The 23,159-nt window shown below is 49.1% G+C and overlaps 1 protein-coding gene across 1 annotated transcript; it reads right to left on the bottom strand.

Moving 5' to 3' along the window:
* Positions 1–9,100: 9,100 nt before the first annotated feature.
* On the bottom strand, positions 9,101–19,107 carry Ajuba (ajuba LIM protein). The gene is made up of 8 exons (XM_034498823.2): positions 17,789–19,107; positions 14,873–14,974; positions 13,143–13,210; positions 12,981–13,043; positions 11,830–11,960; positions 11,698–11,749; positions 10,925–10,993; positions 9,101–10,500 (listed from the first exon to the last, which is right to left on the bottom strand). The coding sequence occupies exons 1-8, from the start codon at positions 18,816–18,818 to the stop codon at positions 10,375–10,377; spliced, it is 1,641 nt and encodes a 546-aa protein (XP_034354714.1). The 5' UTR covers positions 18,819–19,107; the 3' UTR covers positions 9,101–10,374.
* Between the last annotated feature and the right edge of the window lie 4,052 nt (positions 19,108–23,159).

The raw sequence follows: 23,159 nt of genomic DNA, 5'->3' as shown, positions 1-23,159 counted from the left end.
GCTGGTTGCAAAGCTGGGACGTGGAAATAGCCATTGGGCTAGCATGGCGGTTCACACCTGCTGTCCAGGAACTCAGAAGGATGAAGCCAAAGATTGCTGAGAATTCCAGGCCAACATGGACTGGTTAAACTCTGTCTCAAGAAGACAAAACAAAAAACAAAGAACAAACAAGCAAATAAACAAACAAAAACCAGATGCCCCTCAGCACCCACAAAGACCAGCCAGACTTAGTGGCTCCCAATAAACCAAGTCACCAACAAAACGGATTACAATAACAAATGATAACAAACAAGTAGTCTTCAGGATCTGATGGCTTATTAAATCAATTGTTCAGAAACGGTTCAAAGCAGGAGCGTACCACTCTGGGAGTGCCTGAATTCGAGATGGACGGAGGAACAAGTTTCCAGGATGAAAACATTCCCCTGCAGTTGACTTTGGGATTGGTTTCAAGGCATTCACTGGAAATGAGGGTATTCAGAGTGACAAAGACTCATGATTAAGCTACAAAATGTCATGGCCGTTTGTAAGTGCATGATTTGAGAAGAAAACAAGAAGATAAAAGAAAATATGTAATCAACCTATGGCATCGAATGGAAATTTCAAGACAAATGTTTATAATGTTCCATTTTTGTAAGAACTTAGAACTTCTGAGGAGATCGTAACCCATGCTCCTTAGGGCCCCTCGGGGCTGCTGGCTGTTCACAGAAACGAGTTACATAGATTGCAGTGAGCCAGGGTTTTACTCTGAGACATGATTGAGAGCCTGAATATCAACTGGCCCTGATAGAAATTTTAGAACTCAAAGAAAAGCAAAGAAATTTGGCTCCAAAATAGGACAGATTGGAACAATTTTTGCCAAAGGATGATGAGGCAGTGAAGGGAAATGATTCGGGAGAGGAGAGCTGGGAGCCTTTTGAAAAGCCAGGCATGAAGCAGGGCGTACCCAGTTCCTTCTATAACTGTGTGTGTGCTCTCATGGCTGGGTTGTGTGTGCCGTGCTGATGGAAGCATTAACCTGGGACCTAGAGAGATGGCACAGCAGATAAGAACACTTATAGCTTTTCCAGAGGACCCCAGATCAATTCCCAACACCCACATGGTGACTCAGATATCTGTCACTCAAGGGCCAGGGGATCCAACCCTCTCCTGGCCTCCATTGGCAGTCAGTGCATATATGTAGTATACAGGAATACATGCAGACAAAACACCCATATACAGTAGATAGCTAATAGATGATGGAAAGATTGATGATTGATAGATATACAGACAGACAGACAGACAGGCAGGCAGGCAGGCAGGCAGGCAGGCAGGCAGGCAGGCAGATGGTATCTATTTAGATAGAAAACAAGCTAAGTTGCTGATGAAAGAGGATTTCTCCCTTAAAATTCATACACTAACTGCTGGGAGAAGTGGGTCACCCCAAGGGCATTAAGAGTTTCATGCTTGAGAAGAATTTCCATGGTGATCTGGAAACGCCTCCTGACATTAAAGCCTATGGCAGGAAAAGCAAAAGCAAGGGGATGCTAGCAACTGAAGTATACTTTCCATATTCTATCTGCCAGTGGAAACTTTCTTTCTTTGTTTTTTGTTTTTTGTTTTTTGTTTTTTTGTTTTGTTTTTTTGAGACAGGGTTTCTCTGTGTAGTCCTGGCTGTCCTGGAACTCACTCTGTAGACCAGGCTGGCCTCGAACTCAGAAATCTGCCTGCCTCTGCCTCCCAAGTGCTGGGATTAAAGGTGTGAGCCACCACCGCCTGGCCAGTGGAAACTTTCTATCAGTACGCACCGTGATAGCTAAGGAGGTTGCTACATCTTAGTTCCCCGTGAATGACTCCCCCTCATTAAAAATACTCAAACACAGGGGATTCTGGAGTGAATTTTTAGGGTGTGATCAGCATTGCAAAATGAATTTATTGGTTCCTTTGAGTGGTTAATGACAAGCTGAGTACTCGTGCTTTTAATCCCAACACTCGGGGAGGCAGAGGCAAGCAGCTCTCTGTAAGGTTTTAGGCTAGCCTGGTCTACACAGCCAGTTCCAGGCCAGCCAAGGCCTGTCTCAGTGAGATACTGTCTCAGAAAAAAAACAGACAAAACAATAAAAGCAGTTAAGAATGGAAGGGTTAGCCGGGCAGTGGTGGCGCACGCCTTTAATCCCAGCACTTGGGAGGCAGAGGCAGGCGGATTTCTGAGTTCGAGGCCAGCCTGGTCTACAGAGTAAGTACCAGGACAGCCAGGGCTACACAGAGAAACCCTGTCTCAAACAAACAAACAAACAAACAAACAAAAAGAATGGAAGGGTTTATGCCTAGGAATCCCATTAAAATCATCTAAATCAGGAATTACTGACCTACAAGTCTACAGGGACCAGACAGGTATGTACTGTGTGAAAGGCAGACTTTAAACTTTAAACTGGGGACTATGACAAGCCAAAAAGGGAACACATGAAACAGCAAAAACATTCGGTTTATAAGTTGACTGAACCTGGCAGTCAGGGCACATAATTAGTATATAGAAAGTAAAGCCAAGCAGTGGTGGCTTACCCCTTTAATCCCAGCACTCGGGAGGCAGAGGCAGGAGGATCTCTGTGAGTTCAAAGCCAGCCTGGTCTAAAGGGCTACACAGGAAAACTCTGTCTCAAACAACAACAACAACAACAACAAAAAGTGAAAAAAATAAAACCTGTCCTGCACAGTGGTGACAATAGCCACGGACCCCCTAAGATTCCTCAGAATCTTACTATGTCACTCAGACTGTCCTCTCAAATGCTGGGAATATAGTGCGGGCCAGCAGGATCCCTAGTGCCTGTTTTTCCTGTATTTTTTGTTTTGATTTTGTTTGTTTGTTTATTTTTTGAGACAGGGTTTCTCTGTATAGCCTTGGCTGTCCTGGAACTGGATATGTAGACCAGGCTGGCCTCAAACTCACAGAAACCCACATGCCTTTGCCTCCCAAGTGCTGGGATTAAAAGTGTGTGCCAAGCTGACCCTTTCCTGTATTTTTATTTCATAAATATACAGATATTTTGTTGTTGTTTTTGTTTTTTGAGACTGGGTTTCTCTGTGTGGTGTAACCCTAACCCTGGCTATCCTGGAACTCACTCTGTAGACCAGGTTGGCTTCAAACTCCTGGCTCCTTCAATCCGCCTGGCTCTGCCTCTTGAGTGCTGGGATTAAAAGCATGCACCACCATCTCCCAGATAATATATAGGCTTTTAAAAAAAAACAAATATTATATTCTGTACCTACAACTTTGGTACATGTTCATTATTAATGATTTTTTGCTTTTTTGTTTGCTTTGGGGATTTTTTTAAGATGTGGGTCTCATGTAGCTCAGGCTGGCTTTGAACTCACTGTGTAGCCAAGGACAACCTTGAATTCCTGATCCTGCTGCCTTGAGTCCTTTAGTGTCAGGATGGGGTGCATACCACCACACCCAGTCATCTCTGAAACTCACCCACTGCCTTCCTCGAGAGCATTGTAGAACACCTCCTGGGTTAATCCCATTACTTCTTCCAGGGTCACTGTGACCTGTAGTTCTTGCTCCAGTGGAGCAGATACACAAACCCTCCCCCCCCCCACAGGCATATACCCATTCAGACACATACAAATAAATTATAAATAAATAACCAAGCATAGAAACATACACTTTGGATCACAACCTGTGGTGGGGGAGAAGGCAGAAGCACACAAATCTCTGTGAGTTTGAGGACAGCTGGATCTACATAGTGAGTTCCAGGCTAGCCAGGGCTTCATAGTGAAATACTGTCTCAAAATAAACAGAAACAACAACAAAAACTGAAAATATTTAAGACAGGATCAGGCTGGAGCAATGACCCGGTGATTAAGAATGAATTCTGCTCTTGGAGAGGACCTGAGTTCTGCTCTCAGGTCTCATGTTGGGCTCACAACTGCTTCTAACTTCAGCTCCAGTGACTCAAACACCTCTGGCCTCTGTGCGTGTACACAGGTGTGTGTACAAGATAAAATAATAAAACTTGAGAGAAAAGGTTTGAGAGAGAGAATGAGAACATACTGGCATGATGGTGCCATCCTGAGGTCTCAGCTACTCAGAGAGAGAGGTAGGCTACATAGAGAAACCTTGTCTTGAGAAGATAGATAGATGATAGATAGATAGATAGATAGATAGATAGATAGATAGATAGATAGATAGATAGATAGAATTTGAAGGTCTAGTTGACAATTTACTGAGACCCTGTCTCAAAATAAAAAGTTAAAAAGAAGGAAAAGGAAGGTCTGGTGATGTAGCTCAATGGTAGAGTGTCTGCCTAGCTTGTGTAATGGCCAAGGTTGGATTCTTACTAACACACACCACACACACACACACACACACGCACACACACACACACACACACACGCACGCACGCAGAAAGAGGGGAGAGAGAGAGAGAGAGAGAGAGAGAGAGAGAGACAGAGAGAGAGAGAGGCAGACAGAGACAGAGAAGGTAAAGAGGAGAGAGAGGAGAGGAGGGAGGAGGTAGCTTAATTTAATTGGTGGATTGTATATTTAGGATGCATTGGCTTTGGGGGCAGTTCTTGAGCACTGTCCCTGAAACATGCAGATAGTCTGGCTGTGTAACTCAGCAGTAGAGTTTGTACGATCATGTGCAAACTTGGGTTCAATTCATCAGTAATAATGATAAAACTCCCTCCATGCAAACCCCGTACTTGGCAACATAATTTATACTGTGGGCTGCACCCTCTGATCTGCAGTCGAACTGTGTAGCCTCGCTCATCAGCACTCTGTACCCTGGGATATTAGGTCTTTTATTCATAACAATCAATTACTTTACACTCTCCTTGATGAACTGCTTATACTCTCAAGTCATTTATGTGTGTATCTGCCCCTGGTAGACTGTGTGTCTTCAAGGGCAGGAGCCTTTTGCAATGCCCTTCGTCTGTTCTGTTCTAAGGTGCTAACAACACAACACAAGCAGAGTTTTAATTTGTTGCCCATGTCCCTAACTGTCCTAGCAAAGTGCTTTTTCTCACAATGACAAGTAAACCTGTGTTATTTACCTATGATGTCACTGTGGTGAGGGTAATAGGAAGAGGTGAAGGGCACTTCATACACCTCCAGGAGTCTACAGCACCTTGCAGCTGTGTGACCCTGGAGGGGTTGCATCACCAAGAGATGCTACTTTTGTTTCTGGTGTGTATGATGTGTGTGTGCCTGTGCCTATGTGTGTTGTATATTATATGTGTGTGATATGTGTATATATGTATGCATGGAGCTTGTATGTGATGTGTGCATGTATGTGTGGTGTGTGAGTATATGGTACATATATGTATGAGTATGTTTCACAGGCACCAGGACACACAGGGTGTCTTCTTCTATTACTCTCTGTCTTACTGCTTGCAGGCAGGATGTCTCACTGAAGCAGAAACTTGCTGTTTGGCATAGGCTGACTGGCCAGCTATCTTCAAAGGTGCAAATGTCTGTCTCCACCATGCTTTGGTTACAGTGCACACAGCCATGCCTGAAGGAGGCTGGGATTGGAGCTCAGATGCTCGAGCAGGTGCTCCTACCCACTGCACTATCTCCCCAGGCCACTTATGTTTTCACTCATGAAGGAAGGAGATGGTATTACCTAAAATCATGCCCTATTTGGCTTTTCCCCACTGAAGCTAACCACTGGTCTTCCTCCTGATTGGGTCCTGTCACACAGCCAACCCCATCCTTTCCAAGTCAAACTGGACGAAAAATAATATTCAACACACAGTGAAAAGAATTTGCTGGACCAGAAATGGCTCAGTGGGTAAAGGCATTTGACCTGATGACCTGAATTCAAGAGGGTGGACCTCTGCATGCAGGTGGTGGTAAGTACATGTCCCTTCCCCATAAATAAATAATTGTAAAAAAAAAAAAATTTTTAATAGAACCAGGTGATGGGTGATGGTGGCACACTCCTTTAGTCCCAGCACTCAGGAGGCAGAGGCAAGTGAATATCTGTGAGTTCCAGGGCAGCCTGGTCTACAGAGCAAGTTCTAGGACACCCAGGCTACACAGAGAAAATGTCTTGAAAACCAAAAATAAAAAGTAAGGGGATGGAGAGATATCTCAGCAGTTAAAAGCACTGATTCTCTTCCAGAGGTCCCAAGTTCAATTCCCAGCACCCACATAGTGACTCACAACCATCTGTAATGGGATCTGATTCCCTCTCCTGGTATGTGTGAAGACACAGCACTCATATAAAATAAATAATTAATAAATGTTTTACGGTACTGGAGAGATGGCTCAGTAGGTAAGAATGCTTACTGCTTCTGCAGATGATGTGAATTCAGTCACTAGCACTCACATCAGGTTAGTTACCGCTGCATGTAACTCCAGCTCCTGGATGGACGACCTGACACCCTCCTCTAGTATTTGGGCAACCATGCATGCACATCACACAGGAGAGAGAGAGAGAGAGAGAGAGAGAGAGAGAGAGAGAGAGAGAGAGAGAGAGAGAGAGAGAGAGTGAGATTTAAAAGGGCTAGATGGCTCAGCACTGGGTGTTTTTTCAGGGGCCCCAGGTTGGATTCTCAGCATCTATGTGGCAGCTCACAGCAGTCTGTAACTCCAGTGCCAGATGATCTGATAACCTCTTCTTGTTCTGAGAGCACCAGGGACACATGATGCACTTAAAGGCAAAAATTCATAAAATTAAAAAAAATTAAAAAAAAATATTCTCAAAAAGTTTTTTGAGTTTTAAACAAAATGTTTAAAACAACTATTATTTTCCCATCATTTCCCTTTTGGTCCTTCTGCTTTCTTACTTGCTGGTTTTGTTTTGTAGCTCTGGCTGCCGGTAATTTGCTAGGTAGACAAGGGTAGCTTACAATCCACAGAGACCCACCTGCCTCTGTCTCCCTCGTGTTTGGTTTAAAAGCATGTGCTGCCACACCCAGAGGCTTTCTTTCTTTTTTCTTTTCATTTTATTTCGTTTTTTGTTTGTTGTTTTGAGGGTTGTTAGTGTTGTTGATTTGGGTTTTTGAAACAGGGTTTCTCTGTGTAGCCTTGGCTGTTCTGGCACTCTCTCTGTAGCACAGAGATTCTCCCGTCTCTGCCTCCGGAGTGCTGGGATCAAAGGTGTGTGCTGCCACCACCACCTGACAGCTGTTTTCTTTTTGTTTAAAGGGACAATCTGAAAAATTGCATGCAACATGCTTATGTGCTTGGGACAGATCTGCAGCTCTTACTGTCTCCTGAACTGGCCCAGAAATAAGTGGAATCTTTCCATTCTTCTGCCTCAAGAACTTCAGGGAGCAGAAGTCAAGAGTGTTGCATGTAATTATAGAATCACATGCAACACAAGAGTCTGTAAAAGAAACAGGAAGTAGCCTGTCTAAAAAAAAAAAAAAATAAAAAAGAAAAAAAAAAAAAAGAAAACAAAACAACAACAAAGCAAGAAGAAAAAGAAAGAACCATTTGAACTTGCCCCTCCACCTCCAGTGCTGGAGCACATGCTGGTAAATGCTGTTCCGTTGTGTTACAGTCTAGCCATCAGCCTTTAGCCCGGGTTAGCCTCAAACTTTTGAATCCTTCTGCCTCAGCCCCCTTCAAAACCTCCTCCTCCAGTGCTGGAGCTACAGGCACAAGCCACTGTGCTAGAGACCAGAAAATTTTTAAATATTTATTCTTCTGTATATGGATCTTTTCACTCTGTGTCTGTTTTTACCACACCCAGGCCCAGTGCCTGTGGAGGTCAGAAGAGGCCTTCAGATCCCCTGGAACTACAGTTAGGAAGGTTGTGACCCACGGGGATGAGCCTATGTGCCCAGATCTCCTGACTCCCCTCCCAGAATGCTGGGCCTTCAGATACGAACAAGCCTATGTGCCTAGTTCTACTTTACTCTCATTCCTTTGCTTACTTTTTCTTTTTAATTTTATGAGTACACTGTCACTGTCTTCAGACACACCAGAAGAGGGCATCAGATCCCATTACAGATGGTTGTGAGCCACCATGTGGTTGCTGGGAATTGAACTCAGAACCTCTGGAAGAGTAGTCAGTGCTCCTAACGGCTAAGCCATTTCTCCGGCACCTTTTACTTACATTTTTATTCTCTGTACTTTTGCCACCACAACCCCAGTGAAGATCAGAAGTCAACTTGTGGGATCTGGTTCTCTCGTTCCACCATGTGGGTTTGGGGGACTCAGTCATCAGGCTTGGTGGCAAAGTGCCATGAACAATCCTGCTCCCCATTCCCCATCCTCCTTAACCTGTATTTGGGCTCTTGGTGACCTGAATTTGTCCAGAGCAAAGAACACAAGACAGCTGTCAAAGCCTGACCCTTATCTTGGAACTTTCAGCTGACAGAGAGATCCCAACTTGCCATCCTCCCTTCTCCATCTCAGACTAGTATTGGTTAGTAAGGTATTACCATACCCTTGAGACCAGTTCACCAATCACCAGCAACTGCAAACAGTAAAGGTTATTAAGGGCAATCTTCTAGCCAATAGGGAATATGGGGATCCTGTGCTGATACAGGGGGGACTGTGGTTGCTTTCCTGCTGCAGCCTACCCCTCTACGGTGTTAAAACTTCCTCACAGGGAGAAGAGATCCACTGGCAAGAAGTCTTGGGGAGCCCCAGGCAGTGTTGGTGTAGCCCGAAATAGGAACAGAAAGAAGCCCAAAGTCCTACAGCAAATCCAGAAGCTGGAGGCTGAGTGTTAGCTACACATTGCCTTTCCCCAGCCGAGTGGGAAAGTGTCCCTGTCTCAGGACACTTGTGACTTATTCCATAATAGTTGAGAAGTCTCAGCTGCAGAACAATCCAAATTTCAGGATTTCTTTCTGAAAATACATTTCCCTCAGCTGCTACCCAACTGTATGGGTCTGTTCTCTTCCGCACTGAGACCCTGTTCATGTAATTCCCAGAATGGCTGGCACAGTGGTCTTAGAATAACCCTCAAGGGTGGATCTTCTGTCTTCAGGAGGTCAGTCATTTCCAGACTCACTTGTTTATGACACAATTGCACTTTAATAGGAATGGAGAAGCCAGACCAAGGCGAATCCATATGGAGTTCCTTTACATCTTCAAGGCCTACTTATGAACTCATAATGAATACCAAAGTAAAAAACACAATACACTCACACAGAATCTGTATCAATTGTATTTATTGCTAGAATTTCAACTTTTTCTTTAAGTGTCAGAGAAATAATGGCATAGGAAGACACCCAAGGAGGCAGGGAGCAATTGCATCACAAAGTGCCACAAAGTTGATAAATGTAGGTTGCAGATAATGCTGAAGTACTCTTGGTGAACAGGCAGAAGTCACCAACCGCTTAGGGTAAGGAAAAGAACAGAACATTTAGGCAGCTATAAAAACACTCAATTGGGGATGGAACTCTTGGCAACCTGGTCATCAAATGAACCTAACTGCCAGGCAGCAAGTGACCTGGCTTTAAGACATCCGGCTTAAGGTGAATTCAAGTTTCAGCCAAGTGGCTAGAACCAAGTCAGCCTATTTTTCTCTCCAGTTTCCCCAAAGCCTTGAGTTGTGGGGCTGTAACAGACCAGATCCAATGCAGGATCCCTTTAAAACATGGGTATCAAAAGATAGGCTACTGCTAGGGATCTAAGTGTAAATCACCTGAGAAAAGGAGTTCGTAGGGAGGTGCACAGGCACACGTGGATACAATGATCCACATATGCTGGGCTAGAGGGCTCAGTGCACTTAAACTGGGGGGAGTGGGGCCAGCCTGAAGCTTCCGGGACATCCTACTCACCAGGCAAGTTTCACATCCAGAAACCTGATTGTTACTTCCCCCAGCACAGAAAAACAGCAACCAGGGACAGGCCCCAGTTAGCCTCCCCAGGTCCCTGAGAAACAGGCAACACAGGCAGCAAGGCCCCCCAGAGCTGGTCCCAGTCCCAGCAGACAGATAGGGAACTCTCTAGTCCTTAGGGAGACAGCCAAGAAATGACTCATCATGAAGTCCAGGGCTTCCAGCCCTTAGCGTAAGGATAGATACTGTGGGAAGGCCCAGCTGACCCCATGCACAGGGTACAACAGACTGAGGATGGTTTCTGTGATGCCCTCTCATGTGATCCAGCACTGGAACATTGTTTGACTTATACAGAAACATACACTGGAAAAATAATTATCATCTGATGTCCAGGAAGTACTGAAACCCGCCCGTGCGTGCTGTATCGAATCTGCCGTAGCATAGGCTGCACACGAAGAAGGCCAGTCAACCCTCCCGACAACCAGAAGGTTCCTCCTCCACAGCCCATTTGGAATGTTAGGGTCTTTGGGTCTCTGGCCTTCGGGGCCTCCCCAGAGACCTTGTCACAAGGATTGCAGAGTACACGCCTTGCCTCAGCTGGCCAGAGAATCTCTCAACAGTGGTGGTGGCAGCAGTAACTACAGCTCAGATATAGTTGGTAGGGGGCTGTCGGGCACTGAGGCGCTGCATGTGACAGCCGTGGCAGAGCAAATGTCCGTCAAGAGGGAAACAGCAGCAACCTTCCTCGTCACTCAGCTGCATGCGGCAGTCCTAAGGAAGAAGGCAACTAGTTCACTTCAACCCAGGCTCCCCACACTGAGGCCATCCTGGGAGTCCATTCTGCTCTATACCAGACTCCCAGTGATTGAAAGAGTGGTGGTGAGGCAGAGAGGGTGAAGGGTGAAATCGTGGACATGAAGTGAAAACCCGAGAGATACTTCTTTTGGACACCAGGTGGCGCTGCTGCAGCAGAAATAATGAGACAAACTCCAACCCAGCAGTTCAGATGCTGGGGAAGCCAGATTCCAGATTTAAAAGCTCTAAACAACTAGGATCAGAAAGAGAAACTAGAGGACAAGACAGACTGGACATAGGTCACAACAGTGAGACCCTCCCACAGATGCCCAGCTTTTCCAAGACTCCCCCCCTTCCAAATTCTGATTTTCCTACATCATCCCTGAACTCCAACACTTACCTCACAGTGGTAGCACTCAAAGTGATAATCACGGTCCATGGATATCACCCTTACAATGTCCTCACAGCCCTGAAACACGGAGAGCCCCATAAGGATGAGCATAGCATGGTGTCCCCAAATCTCCATCCCATAGCACAGAAACCCTCCTGCTCCATCAAGCAGATTTATAAGGGCCTCTTCCTGCACTTAGATACCATGCAGCTAACATGTAGTTTTGAGATCTTTTAAGCAACTCCTACCATAATGCTACCTGCTACCCTGGCGCTGTCCCAGGAGAGTATGCCTCCATGGGTGCAGCTCTCCTCCATACAGGGGCTCAGCCTTACCTGCTAGCTCCCATATGCAAAGAAGCAGGGGAGAGGGGGAGGGGCAGAGAAAGGAAAAGGCTGAGCACAAGCCGGTCTAGGGAAGAGGCTTGTAGCTTTTCCTCTAGGCACGCCCTCTGCACACACAACTTAAATAATCCCTATCCCTGTTTTTACCAGTTTAAGGATAGTTTCACCCTTTTTCAGTCCCTGTATCTGGTGACCTTGCCGTCCAAGAAAGCCTTGTTCTTTGTACAGGAACAGGAGATATGGAGCCTGGGCCCAGCGAGTCTGGGTCCGGATGTTTAGGTCAGGGCAGTGACCCCAAAAGCAGAGTCACACGGGAATCTTTTACAGAATGCACATTCCTCCGAAGTGCTACTTCCCAAGGGAGGCCAGGCTGCATGTCCCCATCTCCTCCCAAGAGGCAGCAGCACTGGCCGCCCCGAGGAACTCGGATACACTGACCTCTGAGGGGAGGATGGGTTGTCCACAGGCTGCACATTTCGGGGCATAATTTCTAAAAAAGAAGACAGTGATAAGCTTTGGTTGAGGACTCCCCAGGCCCAGGCCCACACTTTACCCCTGGGTCAGACTCACTTGTGGTAGTCAGTGACACAGTACACCTGGTTGGAGAAGTCCACTGTGAAGGGGACGCCATCCAGGCATTTGTTACAAACGACGCACCGGAAGCAGCCTGGATGATAGGACTTCCCCATGGCCTGGAGGATCTGGCTCACAGGGTGGGAGTAGGATCAGTGTCTGCTCAGCCTTGATTCCCCAGCTACCTATTATGCTCCTTTCCAACCCCCTCCTGTCCTCCTAGAAGAATGCTACATAATTTGAGGGGACCAAGGAATCTTAAAAAATGAAGGCATAAAACCCTGGAAGAGGTCAAAGAAACTTCTAGGCCTAGCCTATGGATTTTTGTTGTTGTTTTTGTTTATTTCTTGGAGGCAGGGTTCAAAGTATCTTAGACTGGCCTTAAAAACTCTATGGAGCCTGGCAGTGGCAGGGCAGACCTTTAGTGCCAACACTCGGGAGGCAGAGGCAGATTGATTGTTGTGAGTTCAAGGACAGCCAGGGCTACACATAGAAACCCTGTCTTGAAAACGTGAAACCACCACCACCACCACACACACACACACACACACACACACACACACACACAAACACACACACACACACAAAAGCCTCCAAAACAAAAACAAACGCAAACCAGACACTTTTGCTGCACTGACTGGTTTGTGCAGGGTTGAAGATGGAACCCAGGGCCGTCATGTGCATGGCATTCATTCACTCAACTAACAGAACTACAACCTCAGGCCACACCCTTTTTATTACAACTGGAAGTGGGGGCCAGAATTCCTTTTTTCAGATCTTCCTAGGAACCGACTGGACAGCCACAGTCAAGAATCAAGGTTTCCGTAAACCATAATCCAATTCCTTCTTTTTATACAGAAAAAGAAAACTGGGTCCCAACTGTTTCCAACCAGTAGCAGAAAAGGAGTCTATTCACATAGCTAAGGCTGGAGGGCGGCTGTGTCCAAAATCAGGGAGGGGACAGATGACAGAAGCCCTGGAGGCTGAGACTACAGACTTGCTCTCACAGGGTAGCACTGCGAGGCAGCTCTGGGGAGGACCAGTAAGAACATGATCATCTAGCAATAGGCTCTCTATTTAGGAAGCCACCAGTTCTTGCCCTTCAAGCCAGTGGTTTCCAAAGCTGAGCTGAAGGAAGCATTCCTTACCTTCTCCAGAATCAAGTGGCCACAGACACAGCACTTCTCTGCCGCCTCCTGAAACCCTGAAAACTAGAGAGGAGACAGGACAGTTACCACGCTGAAAACGGTGTTGGAACCCACCGCCACTGGTGTCCCAGCATGAAAGCCAAGGCTAGGCCCTCCACTCACCAGATAATCTTCCTCACAGTAGACAGAGCCGTTGACGCTGTAGAAAGCCTTGCACCGCAAAGTTCGTCCTAGAAGCAGCAGAGGTTAATTAATTAAGGAGGTTGATTCTGGAGCCCACAAGCAGGGAGGGCTCTTCCTCTTCTGGCCCCTGCTCCCATATATATTTTCCAGACAGGGTTTCTCAGTGTAGCCCTGGCTGTCCTGGAACTCACTCTGTAGACCAGGCTGGCCTTGAACTCAGAGATTTGCCTGCCTCTGCCTCCCAATTGCTGGGATTAAAGGTGTGCGCCACCACTGCCCAGCACCTGCTCCCTAATAGTGACAGGACATTTGAACCTAGACTTTAAAGCTTTCCCTCCTGTTGTCTATTCTTCCATCCCAAACAAAAACCCCATATCCATTTGGACACTGAGACAGAAGAACCAAGAGTTTAAGGTCAGCTTGGCCTACATAGTAAAGCCTGGACAATTCCAATTGGCTTTGGTCTCATTCCAGCCAAACCCCGTTTCTGCTAGCTTCCTCCTTAGCTCCGGTGTCTTCAATAGCTGACTGCCACCCACACCTCAGGGCCCAGTGCATGGGGAGCCACCTAAGAGAAAGCCAAGGTCAGGCCAGGCTGGTGTACCTGGTAAGGAGCTCTGACTAGGCATTTCTTGACTGGCATGGAGCACTGGTCCCAGGCCTTGGCCTCTGGGACCTTTTAGCCTAGGCTTCTTTACTTCAGTGCAGGCATCCTACTCTCACGCATCCGTCTAGCTCCTTCCTGCTACAGCCTCGGTGTTGGTCAGAACATCTTTGGAGCTACTGCATTGTTCAGCTTTGGGGCCAGAGGCTGCCTGGGGTTTCCCCAGCTCTACATGGCAGATCGTTTTAGCCTGACCCCTACGGAACTACTCCGTCAGATCAGAGTAGTCAAAGATTTAAAAAAAAAAAAAAAAAAAGTGCAGAAGACGCAAGTTTCCCATTGAATCCAGTCCTAGTTCTCTGGGGGGGGGGGGTCGTTGAGAAAGACTCACTTACTGACATGGGAGAGGAAAAGGGGTTGGGGAACACCAGGAAGAGGCCTAATGAAAAGGACAGCCAGATCCGCTCAGAGAGATGCAGGCAGAAGCTAGGGGAGGAAGGGAGAAGCTGAGTGTTAGAGTCAGACAGGCAGAGATAGGAGGAGATTAGAGGGTTACTGAGGAATCAGAACGGGTAAGCAGTGTGGAAGGGATAATGAGAGGTGAGGGAGGGTGTGGTGGGGGGAGCACCCCCACAGAGGGCCTCCTGAGCTAACAGCAGCAGCAGACATTCCTCCAGTGTGATGTCATCAGCTTGGCATGGCCTGATGGCCTCCACTCTAGTGAGGTGGCTGAACTCTGACCAGCCAAGAGAAAACCCCCCTCCTGCCCCCCCCCAAAGCTCCCCATTCCCCCAGCCCACACCCGCCCTTCCCACATTCCAGTCTTTCACCGTCGCCCCAGGCAACTCTGCTGCCCAAGACCAAACCTCACCAAAGAAGAGGTGGGGCTGGAGCCCAAAGCTGGGCCAGCAGGGAGGCACAGGAGAAAGGAAGGTTCAGAGGAAGAGCAGGGAGGCTGAAAACATGGAGTCTAGAAAGCTGACCCGGCCTGGGGAGGAAGAGGCAGGTATCTGTGATCGGACAGCTAAGGGCCCCAACAGGTGCTCCTTTGCATAAGTGTTCGGCTGAGTGGGGGGTGGGGGGTTTGAACAGCAGGTACACTCACCACAGGAGCAGCAGACAAAGCACTGGGTGTGGTAGAGGCTGTCCAGGGCCTGGCAGGCATTGCTCTGTCCATAGATACCTTTGTTGCACTTGATACAGGTGCCTGAGACAAGAAGAGTTGGGGGACAGTCACACTCCATTTCCCCAACCCAAACCCAGGGATCCCCAAGCGGTGAGTGCCTGATGTGCCAAGGGACACAGTCTCCTTTGGAGAAAACTGGGCAACTAGAAATGGGGTGCAGGGAATGGAACTGTAAGCCCAACCTGTGGAATGCTTGCCTACCACGTACGAAGCCCTGGGGTTCTAGCCCTGGTACCAAATAAATGGGTGTGAGAGCACATACTGTAACCCACACAGATAGAGGCAGGGGATCAGGAGCTCCAGGGCCACCCTGGTTACACAGCAGGTGAAACCTGAGATCAAGCTAGGACCCTGTCTCAAAAACAAAGAAGCAGGATATGGCAGGCTCTTATTAATTACTGGATATCCTCCGAACACGTTTTTTTGTGCTTAGCACACAACCTAATTTAAAAAAAAAAAATGGCTAAGTTAAAGATGCTTTGTTTCATGGGAGATGGAGATGCCAGTACACAGGGGCTCTGCAGCACCTGGGGAAAAACAACTTCCTAAAGGAAGCAATCCAGGCCTCTAAGTCTTTTCTGGGACTTTAGGTTTACCACCCATAAAACTTGATCTGGCCTAGCGGAGGGTCTTTTAAGCAGATGGGCCACGTGAACACTCCTGTACTTACTGCTAAGAACATAGTTGGGTTTTCAGGGACCAGGACATTATAGGATTTGGGGGTGGGGTGGAGAGGGGTTGGTAGCAGACCCTACCTCCTTCCTGCCCTGTGAAACAGGGTTCAGCTGCTCTTCCCTGGCGCTCTCCACTAGGCTACATACATACACCTGGTTCTGGAACCAGCCTTTCCTGGGTGTGTTCTTCCTTCCCTCCACTCCCCAATTCCAGGCCCATGACTGAGGGCTAAGACCTGTCTTTGGGGAGCAGATCCCAACGGGCCTGCCCCACCTCTCCCCCTCGGCACACTGCCACACTCCCTGCCTGTTGGGGCCCATCCCAGTCTTTGCCCAGGGGCTCTGGGAGCTGGTGCAGCAGCTGCGGCAACTGATGGGCCCAGGCCTGTTCTGCTCCCACCCTCTGGCAGCTGGGCAGAGCTGAAGCCAAGGAAGAGGGCCCCTTTACCAGAGGCGGCAGGAAAAGGGTAGCATCAGGCTAGGACACAAAGTCTGCTTGTAGGAGCGCTGTCTGACTCAGGCGACCTGGCCTCATTTCTGAGTTCCAAAGGTGTTCTCTCTCGGGATCAGGGAAGTTTGCCCAAGATTGCCACGCCAGGGGGTCCTGGTGGAGCCTTTCTGTGGGAGGCCATGGACATTGTGGAAAGAGGAAGCTGCTCAGGCACGTTTGCCTCACCTCCACTCACGGAACACCCACACCTAGCTTCTTCCTGCCTTTTTACTGCACTTTCCGAGTCTTCCTTTCTTCGGGCTCTGATGGTTTAGCCAGTGAGACTTCTTTTCCCAGCTCTCTCTTGGGTCTTAAAAGGGAATTCCTAAATGGAGGCTGCTACTGTTTCCCTACTGTTTTAAAGAGATTTAGATCATCTGCTCTGCGGCCCCTTTCCCAGAAGGTGAAAAAACAAAAACAAAAAACCTCTGTGTGTGTGTGTGTGTGTGTGTGTGTGTGTGTGTGTGTGTGTGTGTGTGGTGTGTATTAAACTCAGTCCCTTATAGCCTACCAAGGTTCTGCTATCTTTGATTCCAATTATCCTTCTTTCTGGTCTAGCCCTGGGGGGAGGGGTCAGGGGAGGAACATGAATGCTGGAAAAATCGAGAGTACTTGGAAAACTTAAGACCCCCAGAGTCCAGGGGCGAGTGGGAGTCCCCCATATTCAAATCCTGCTTTTTATAATTACATAATGTCTGTGGTGTACACCCCACCACCTAGCTCTAACAACCTATGGATACTTCTTTAAAATTTCGTGTATTGAGAGAGAGAGAGACCATGGCCAGGTTTCCTCAACAGGAGCAGGGGGGTAAGGCTACTTCTGTCTAGACACTGGTTAAATTATGAAGGGACTCAGTCAGGTAATACTTGGTAGTCACACAGAACAGGTGTCTAGCCAAGCGTAATGGTCTCGCGGTGGTAGTGGGGGTCACTGGTTTTGCCCTGATTTCCGGACGCTGGTGAAAACAGACGGATAGTAGTGGCCTATTTTAAGAGGCCACCGGCACACACCTCACCATCAGGACCGGGGCGGGACAAGGCAAGACTTGAGTCCTTGCTTTCCATTCTAGGGAGTTCAGGCTTCCCTATCAGGCTCCATTTCCCCGACAGCAGACAGGTCTGCGCGGGAGTTAGCAAACATCCCCCAACGCAAGCACACGCTCCCCACCCCACCGCCTGGCGGGCGTCGCCCACGGCACCTGGAGCGCCAGGGCAGGAGTCGGCACGCACGCGGCCGCCCGCCCCGCCCCCCGCGCATTCCCCGAATTCCTACGGGTGGAGCAAGGAGCGGGTGGGGGCGCGGCACGCCGGAGCTTGCAGGAGCCCAGCCGCAAGGGGGTCGCGGGAGGATGCTCTCCCGGCCCGCAGCGACTCCTCCTTACGAGGCCTCCTACTGCGACAGGCCGGCGTGCCACCATGCTTGAGAAAAATAACTACCGAGAAAAATCCAGAGTTGAATTTGTCCGAGATCCTTAGCCTGGTCCCATTAGAAACCTGGCTGGACCGAGCAAGTGCTCTAGGGTCCGCCCTCTTCCATCACTCTGACCTCTATTCTAATCCGGGGTCTCCACCTGCAACTCCCGGCCCCCAGCAATTTGTGTCGTCGGGGCGATGGGTAACTGCACGCGTTGGCGGTTCTCTCGGTTCCCTAGCCTCTTCTTTCCTACTTACCAAAGTAATCTTCTCTGGCCTCTGGCTCCCGTATCCGGGATCGGGAGGCTTCTGGAACGAAGGGACCAGGAGACTCCTCCAGACCCGACGGCTCAATCCCCGAGGGTTCCCCGCGGGCACCGGCTTCTCGCCCACCGGTAGCCACCGTCAAACGCAGCAATGCTGTTAGCTCGTCCTGGTAACGGGCCCCCGCGGCGCAGTCCCCGTAGCCCGTAACCGAGTGTCGTCCGGGCTGTGCCCCACGTCTCTCCAAAGGCCCCGCTGTTCCCACCACGGCTCCGGTTAGAGCTCCGGGGCTGCCCAGGGCCGGGGGGTACGAGTGACGGCTCTCCTGGCAGCCGAACCCCACGGGCCGATGAGAGCATAGTCGGTCGAGGGCAGCGTGGAGCTCCGGGTAGGCGGACGGAACACCTCCGGTGGAGTAGCCCGCAGGAGCAGTGGTCAGGGGGAGGCCGAATAGGCACGGCCCCGCGGGCAGCGGGCTCCCGTGGCGCTGGTCGTAGCCCATGCTGATGCCGCTGGTCCGATTGCTGCACGGCCGGCTACCTCCGGCTCCGCCGGGTCCCGCTCCGTCCAGCAGCAGGCTGCCCCGGGGGCTGGATGGCTTGCTCGCATCGCTGGCCGAGCTACTGGCGAAGCTGGAGCGAGGGCTAAGGGCTGGAGCCGTGGTCTCTAGCCGAAAATCAGGAGGCGATGACAGAGGCAAGGCTCGAGTGGGCGGCGGCCCCCCGGGAAAGGACCCTTCGAAGCGCTGAGCTTCAAAGGAGCCGCGTGCGTTCCGCTCGGCGTCCAGGGGCCCTTGCTCCCTGCCCGGTTCCAAAGGTTCATCCCCAGGCCCCCCATTCGCTCCTCGGTGTCCTGATTTCCTAGGTCCCCCCAACCCACTCAGACGTCCCTTGCCTGCTCCGGGGGTCCCATCAGACCCAGACCGGCTCGCTTCGCCCTTTCGGCGGCCGAACTTGGCGCTACCGGAGTCCGAGAGTCTCAACTTTTCTAGCAGACGACTGGCTTTCTCCCCTAACCGCTCCATGCCCACGGATCTGGGGCCTGCAGCCCCCTCCTCGCCCGGCACGCTGCAGTGTTTCGGCCAGAGGCCGGGCTCGGGTTCCCCGGGACTCGGACTCCTGAGATGCAAGCCACGCACGGGGGCTCAGCGAGCGGCCCAGGTGCAGGGCGCCCGCGATCCCGAAGCATGCCCCAGCGAGAGGGTCCGCGCGCGGCTGGCAGGGCCCACGGTAGCGGTTGTCCTCCGCAGGTCTGTCCACGCGTCGGCTCGCGCCACCGCCCGCCCGCCGGCCCGGCCCGCCCCCCTGGCTCTCACTTGCACAGACCCAACTTCTCCAAACTTTTGTCTGCCTGGCCGGATCTACTTTCCGGGAAGGGCGGAGCGCGGTGTGCACCCCGGATTGAGGTGTCCGCGCAAGGATTTCCTGCGCATCGCAAGAAGGGCACTGTGAGAGCTGCCTCCGAGGTGGAGGGCTGCAGACAGGACGTAAAGGGTCAAGGGGCAGATTGGGCAGCTGCGTCCACAAAACTCAAGAGTTTAGGCTGGGGGAGGGGGAGTGAAAGGGAACTCTTTGTTTACAGTTGGAATGTGCGGAGGGGCACTGTGGAATGTATCCATCAACGTTGGAAAGAAAAGGGCATGTTCTATACAAACATCGTGATACTATTCCTTAGAGTGAGGTCTGTGAGGGAGATGGGGAGAGATGCCACAGAAGTGATAGGACAGGGGGGCCAACCGTAAGAGGAAGATGAAAGGTGGATACGTAGGAGGTCCAGAGACCCGTGTGTAAAGATAGCTCTGAAAGGCAGGGAGGCGCAGTCAAGGAGTGTGGGAGCTGCAGGGACTGACGAATGTGTAAAGCAGAAAAAGGACAAGCTGGTCCTGAGACTTGAGAGACAAACAGATAAGCTGTAATAAAAAGCACTTTCTAGACCCATGGTTCCCCGATGGTGGAGTGGGAGGATACAAGATTTATGTGCTTATATGAAAAGGAGCGAGGAAACTAACTAAGGCTGATCCCTGCCTCTAGAGGGACAGAGAAAGATTAAATGTGTACATAAAAACACGGAGAAAGATTTGGGAATAATGCAACCTTAAGGGCAAGAGAGCGAGAGACACATGGGAAGACACACCCCCTGGTGTTAGGAAGTGAAACTTTTAGCAAACATTTTAGGTGGCTAGAGATCATAAAGTGTGATTTTCAGGCAAGATTACACCCTCCCCAACTCCCATCCTCCCATGGCTTGGTCATAAGAGGCTGATGGCCAAGTGGACTGTATAAATGATAAAGGTGGAAAGGGGGAATAATGACCAATGATCAAGAATAAGGAAAGAAGGCACACGATTAAAACAACACCAGGCAGTTGATTTTTTTTTTTAATCCAAAATAACATCTCAGATGGTGAGAGATAGATAGGAAATGGTGGGAAATTACCTTTTTTTTTTTTTCTCCCAATACAGGGTTTCTCTAGGTAGTCCTGGATGTCCTGGAACTCACTCTGTAGACCAGACTGGCTACATAACTCAGAGATCTGCCTGCCTCCGCCTCCCAAGTGCTGGAATTACAGATATGGGCCACCACACCCAACTTCCTTTTGTATCTAGGTTCCATAAAAATTGCATGCATACAAATCATGCATATTATTTTCATCTCAATATTTTGAGAATCTTTTATAATTTTATATCCATAGGGAGTGGGGAAGAGAAAACAGGTATTGCATACCTACATTCATAGCACTTAGACGTCTGGAGCAGGAGAGCGGATGGATGGTTTGAGGTGAGTCTGGGTTATGTAGTGGGTCAGATACCCTGAGCTGTGTAAGCCTTTCTCTCAAATAAGGCCAGGGGTTCTGACATTGCGATTAGGGAGGCAGAGGCATAACGTTCTGTACGCTGAAGGCCAGCCAGAGCTACAGGGTGTCTCAAAACCACACCAACCAAAATGACAAGGAAACTAACTTCTTTGTCTAAGTTGTATTTTCACTCAGAATTGATTTCTCTGGATAGTGAGCCTGTCCCTGGTCAAGACTACAGCTTTTCTCTGATCTTGAAATTTTTCTCTGAGGCTAAAACATCAGTAATGAGGTGACCTATCAGGTTGCAACCTGTTGTGGGCAACCTTGTCACAACTAGCATGAGGGTCCCGTCCCACCCCCACCCCCAGACGGAAGGATGATTGAGGGTCTTCCAGGGATGTCTGAGGTCTCTGCACACCTCTAATATTTAGAAGTTTTGCTTTGGGGGATGAAGATGAAAGAAATCCTGTTATTTAGTTTTTTGAAACAGGTCTCTCTGTGTTATCTTAGAATGATATGTAGACCGGGCTGGCCCCAAATTCAGAGATTCTCCTGTCTCTGCCTCCCAATTGCTGATTAAAGTCATGTACCACTACCCCAGATGAAAGAGGAAGTCAGTCGTAAGAAAAGCTCCTGAAAAGGCCCACCCCAAGCCTGGCTTGGCCACAGTGGGCACAGCTGGGATAAACAGCTGTTTACAAGGGATACTAGGAAGTAGAAACTAGTCAGAGAACAATGAGGTGCCCTGATGGAGCATGCCCCAGTAGGCTCATGACCTCAAGGGAAGTCCAGTCTGGTGCTGGAGCTCCATAAGCCCTCTTATTTATTTTTATCATATTTATATGTTTGTTTCTTATTGTCTCTCTGTGTGTCTGTGTGTGTCTGTCTGTGTGTGTCTGCGCCACAGGCGTGTGTCCCCCTTAGTGCTCATGTGGAGGCCAGAGGACAACTTGCATTTCTCTTGCTACCATGAAGGCCTTTGGGTTGTCATGCTTGCCAGCAGAGTCACTAAGTCGCCACATGGCCCTTTGTTTTTGATACAGAGGATTTGACTGTTGTGAGAGCTGTCCTCAAACTCAGAATCCCCCTGCCTCTGCCTCTGCCTCTGCCTCCTGAGTGCTAGAGTTACAGGCATGTGCCACCAGGCCTGACTTTTGCAAGCCTTCTTCATCTCCAAAACTCAGTAATACTCTTCATACACAGCTGACTTCTTAACCCAGATATTTTTGCAGTTAAAACTCAAAAGCCAGGGGCTGGAAAGATGGTTCAGTGGTTAAAGAGCACTGGCTGCTCTTCTAGAGGTCCCGAGTTCAATTCCCAGCAACTACATGGTGGCTTAGAGCTATCTGTAATGGGGTCTGATGCCCTTTTCTGGTGTGTCTGAAGGTACCCATATATATAAATCTTAAAAATAAAACAAACAAACAAACAAACCCACCTCAAATGACAGCCTGGTGGTGGTGCCTTTAATCCCAGCACTCAGATAACAGTGGCAGGTGAATCTGAGTTTGAGGCCAGTCTGGTCTACAGAGCAAGTTCCAAGATATCCAGGGCTCTGCACAGAGAAATCCCATCTTGAAACACCAGAAAAACAAAACAAAACAAATAAAAAACACCTCACATGGCTGGCGAAGTGTAACAGTGGGCACTTGTAGCCCTACTATGAGGAAGCGGGAGGCAAGAAGATCATAAATTCAAGCCCTGCCCAGGCAAGATAATGACTACTTGTCTCAAAATAAAAAGTAAAGAGAGGGCCGAGGGTATAGCTCAGCGGTGGTTTTTGCCCATTCTGTATTTGGTCCAAAAGTCAATCTCTAGTGCAACAAGAGATTATTTTGACTTTGGAGGATGAAGATGAAAATAATCCTGTTATTTAGTTTTTTGAGACAGGTCTCTCGCCAGTCGGTGGTGGCACATGCCTTTAATCCCAGCACTTGGGAGGCAGAGGCAGGTGGATTTCTGAGTTCGAGGCCAGCCTGGTCTACAGAGTGAGTTCCAGGACAGCCAGGGCTACACAGAGAAACCCTATCTTGAAAAAAACAAAACAAAACAAAACAAAACAAACAAACAAAAAAAGAGACAGGTCTCTCTGTGTTATCTTAGAATGATATGTAGACCAGGCTGGTCCCAAATTCAGAGATTCTCCTGTCTCTGCCTCCCAAGTGCTGATTAAGTCATGTACCACTACCCCAGATGAAAGAGGAAATCGTAAGAAAAGCTCCTGAAAAGGCCCACCCCAAGCCTGGCTTGGCCACAGTGGGCACACACAGTTAAATAGTGTCACTGTTATTTACTGTGCTGTATGGGTGCTTTACCTGCATGTACGTCTGTACTCCATAAGCATGCCTGGTGCCCAGGGAGGCCAGGAGAGAGCCTTTGGAATTGGAGTTACAGGTGGTTGTGAGCTGCCATGTGGGTGCTGGGAAATGAACCTGGGTTGTCTGGAGGAACTGTTGAACCATTTCCCCAGACCCTTTTCCTCCTCAACTTCAAACCTAACCAAATCCTGCAAGTCTAGTTGTATCAATTCTGCTTCCTAAATACCCCAGCAGCTTGCCCACCTGCCCCA

This window comes from Arvicanthis niloticus, chromosome 3 (genome assembly GCF_011762505.2).
Source record: "Arvicanthis niloticus isolate mArvNil1 chromosome 3, mArvNil1.pat.X, whole genome shotgun sequence".
Classification (NCBI taxonomy): domain Eukaryota; kingdom Metazoa; phylum Chordata; class Mammalia; order Rodentia; family Muridae; genus Arvicanthis; species Arvicanthis niloticus.
The sequence above is the reverse complement of the archived record's forward strand: the minus strand, read 5'-3'. Positions and strand labels throughout refer to the sequence as shown.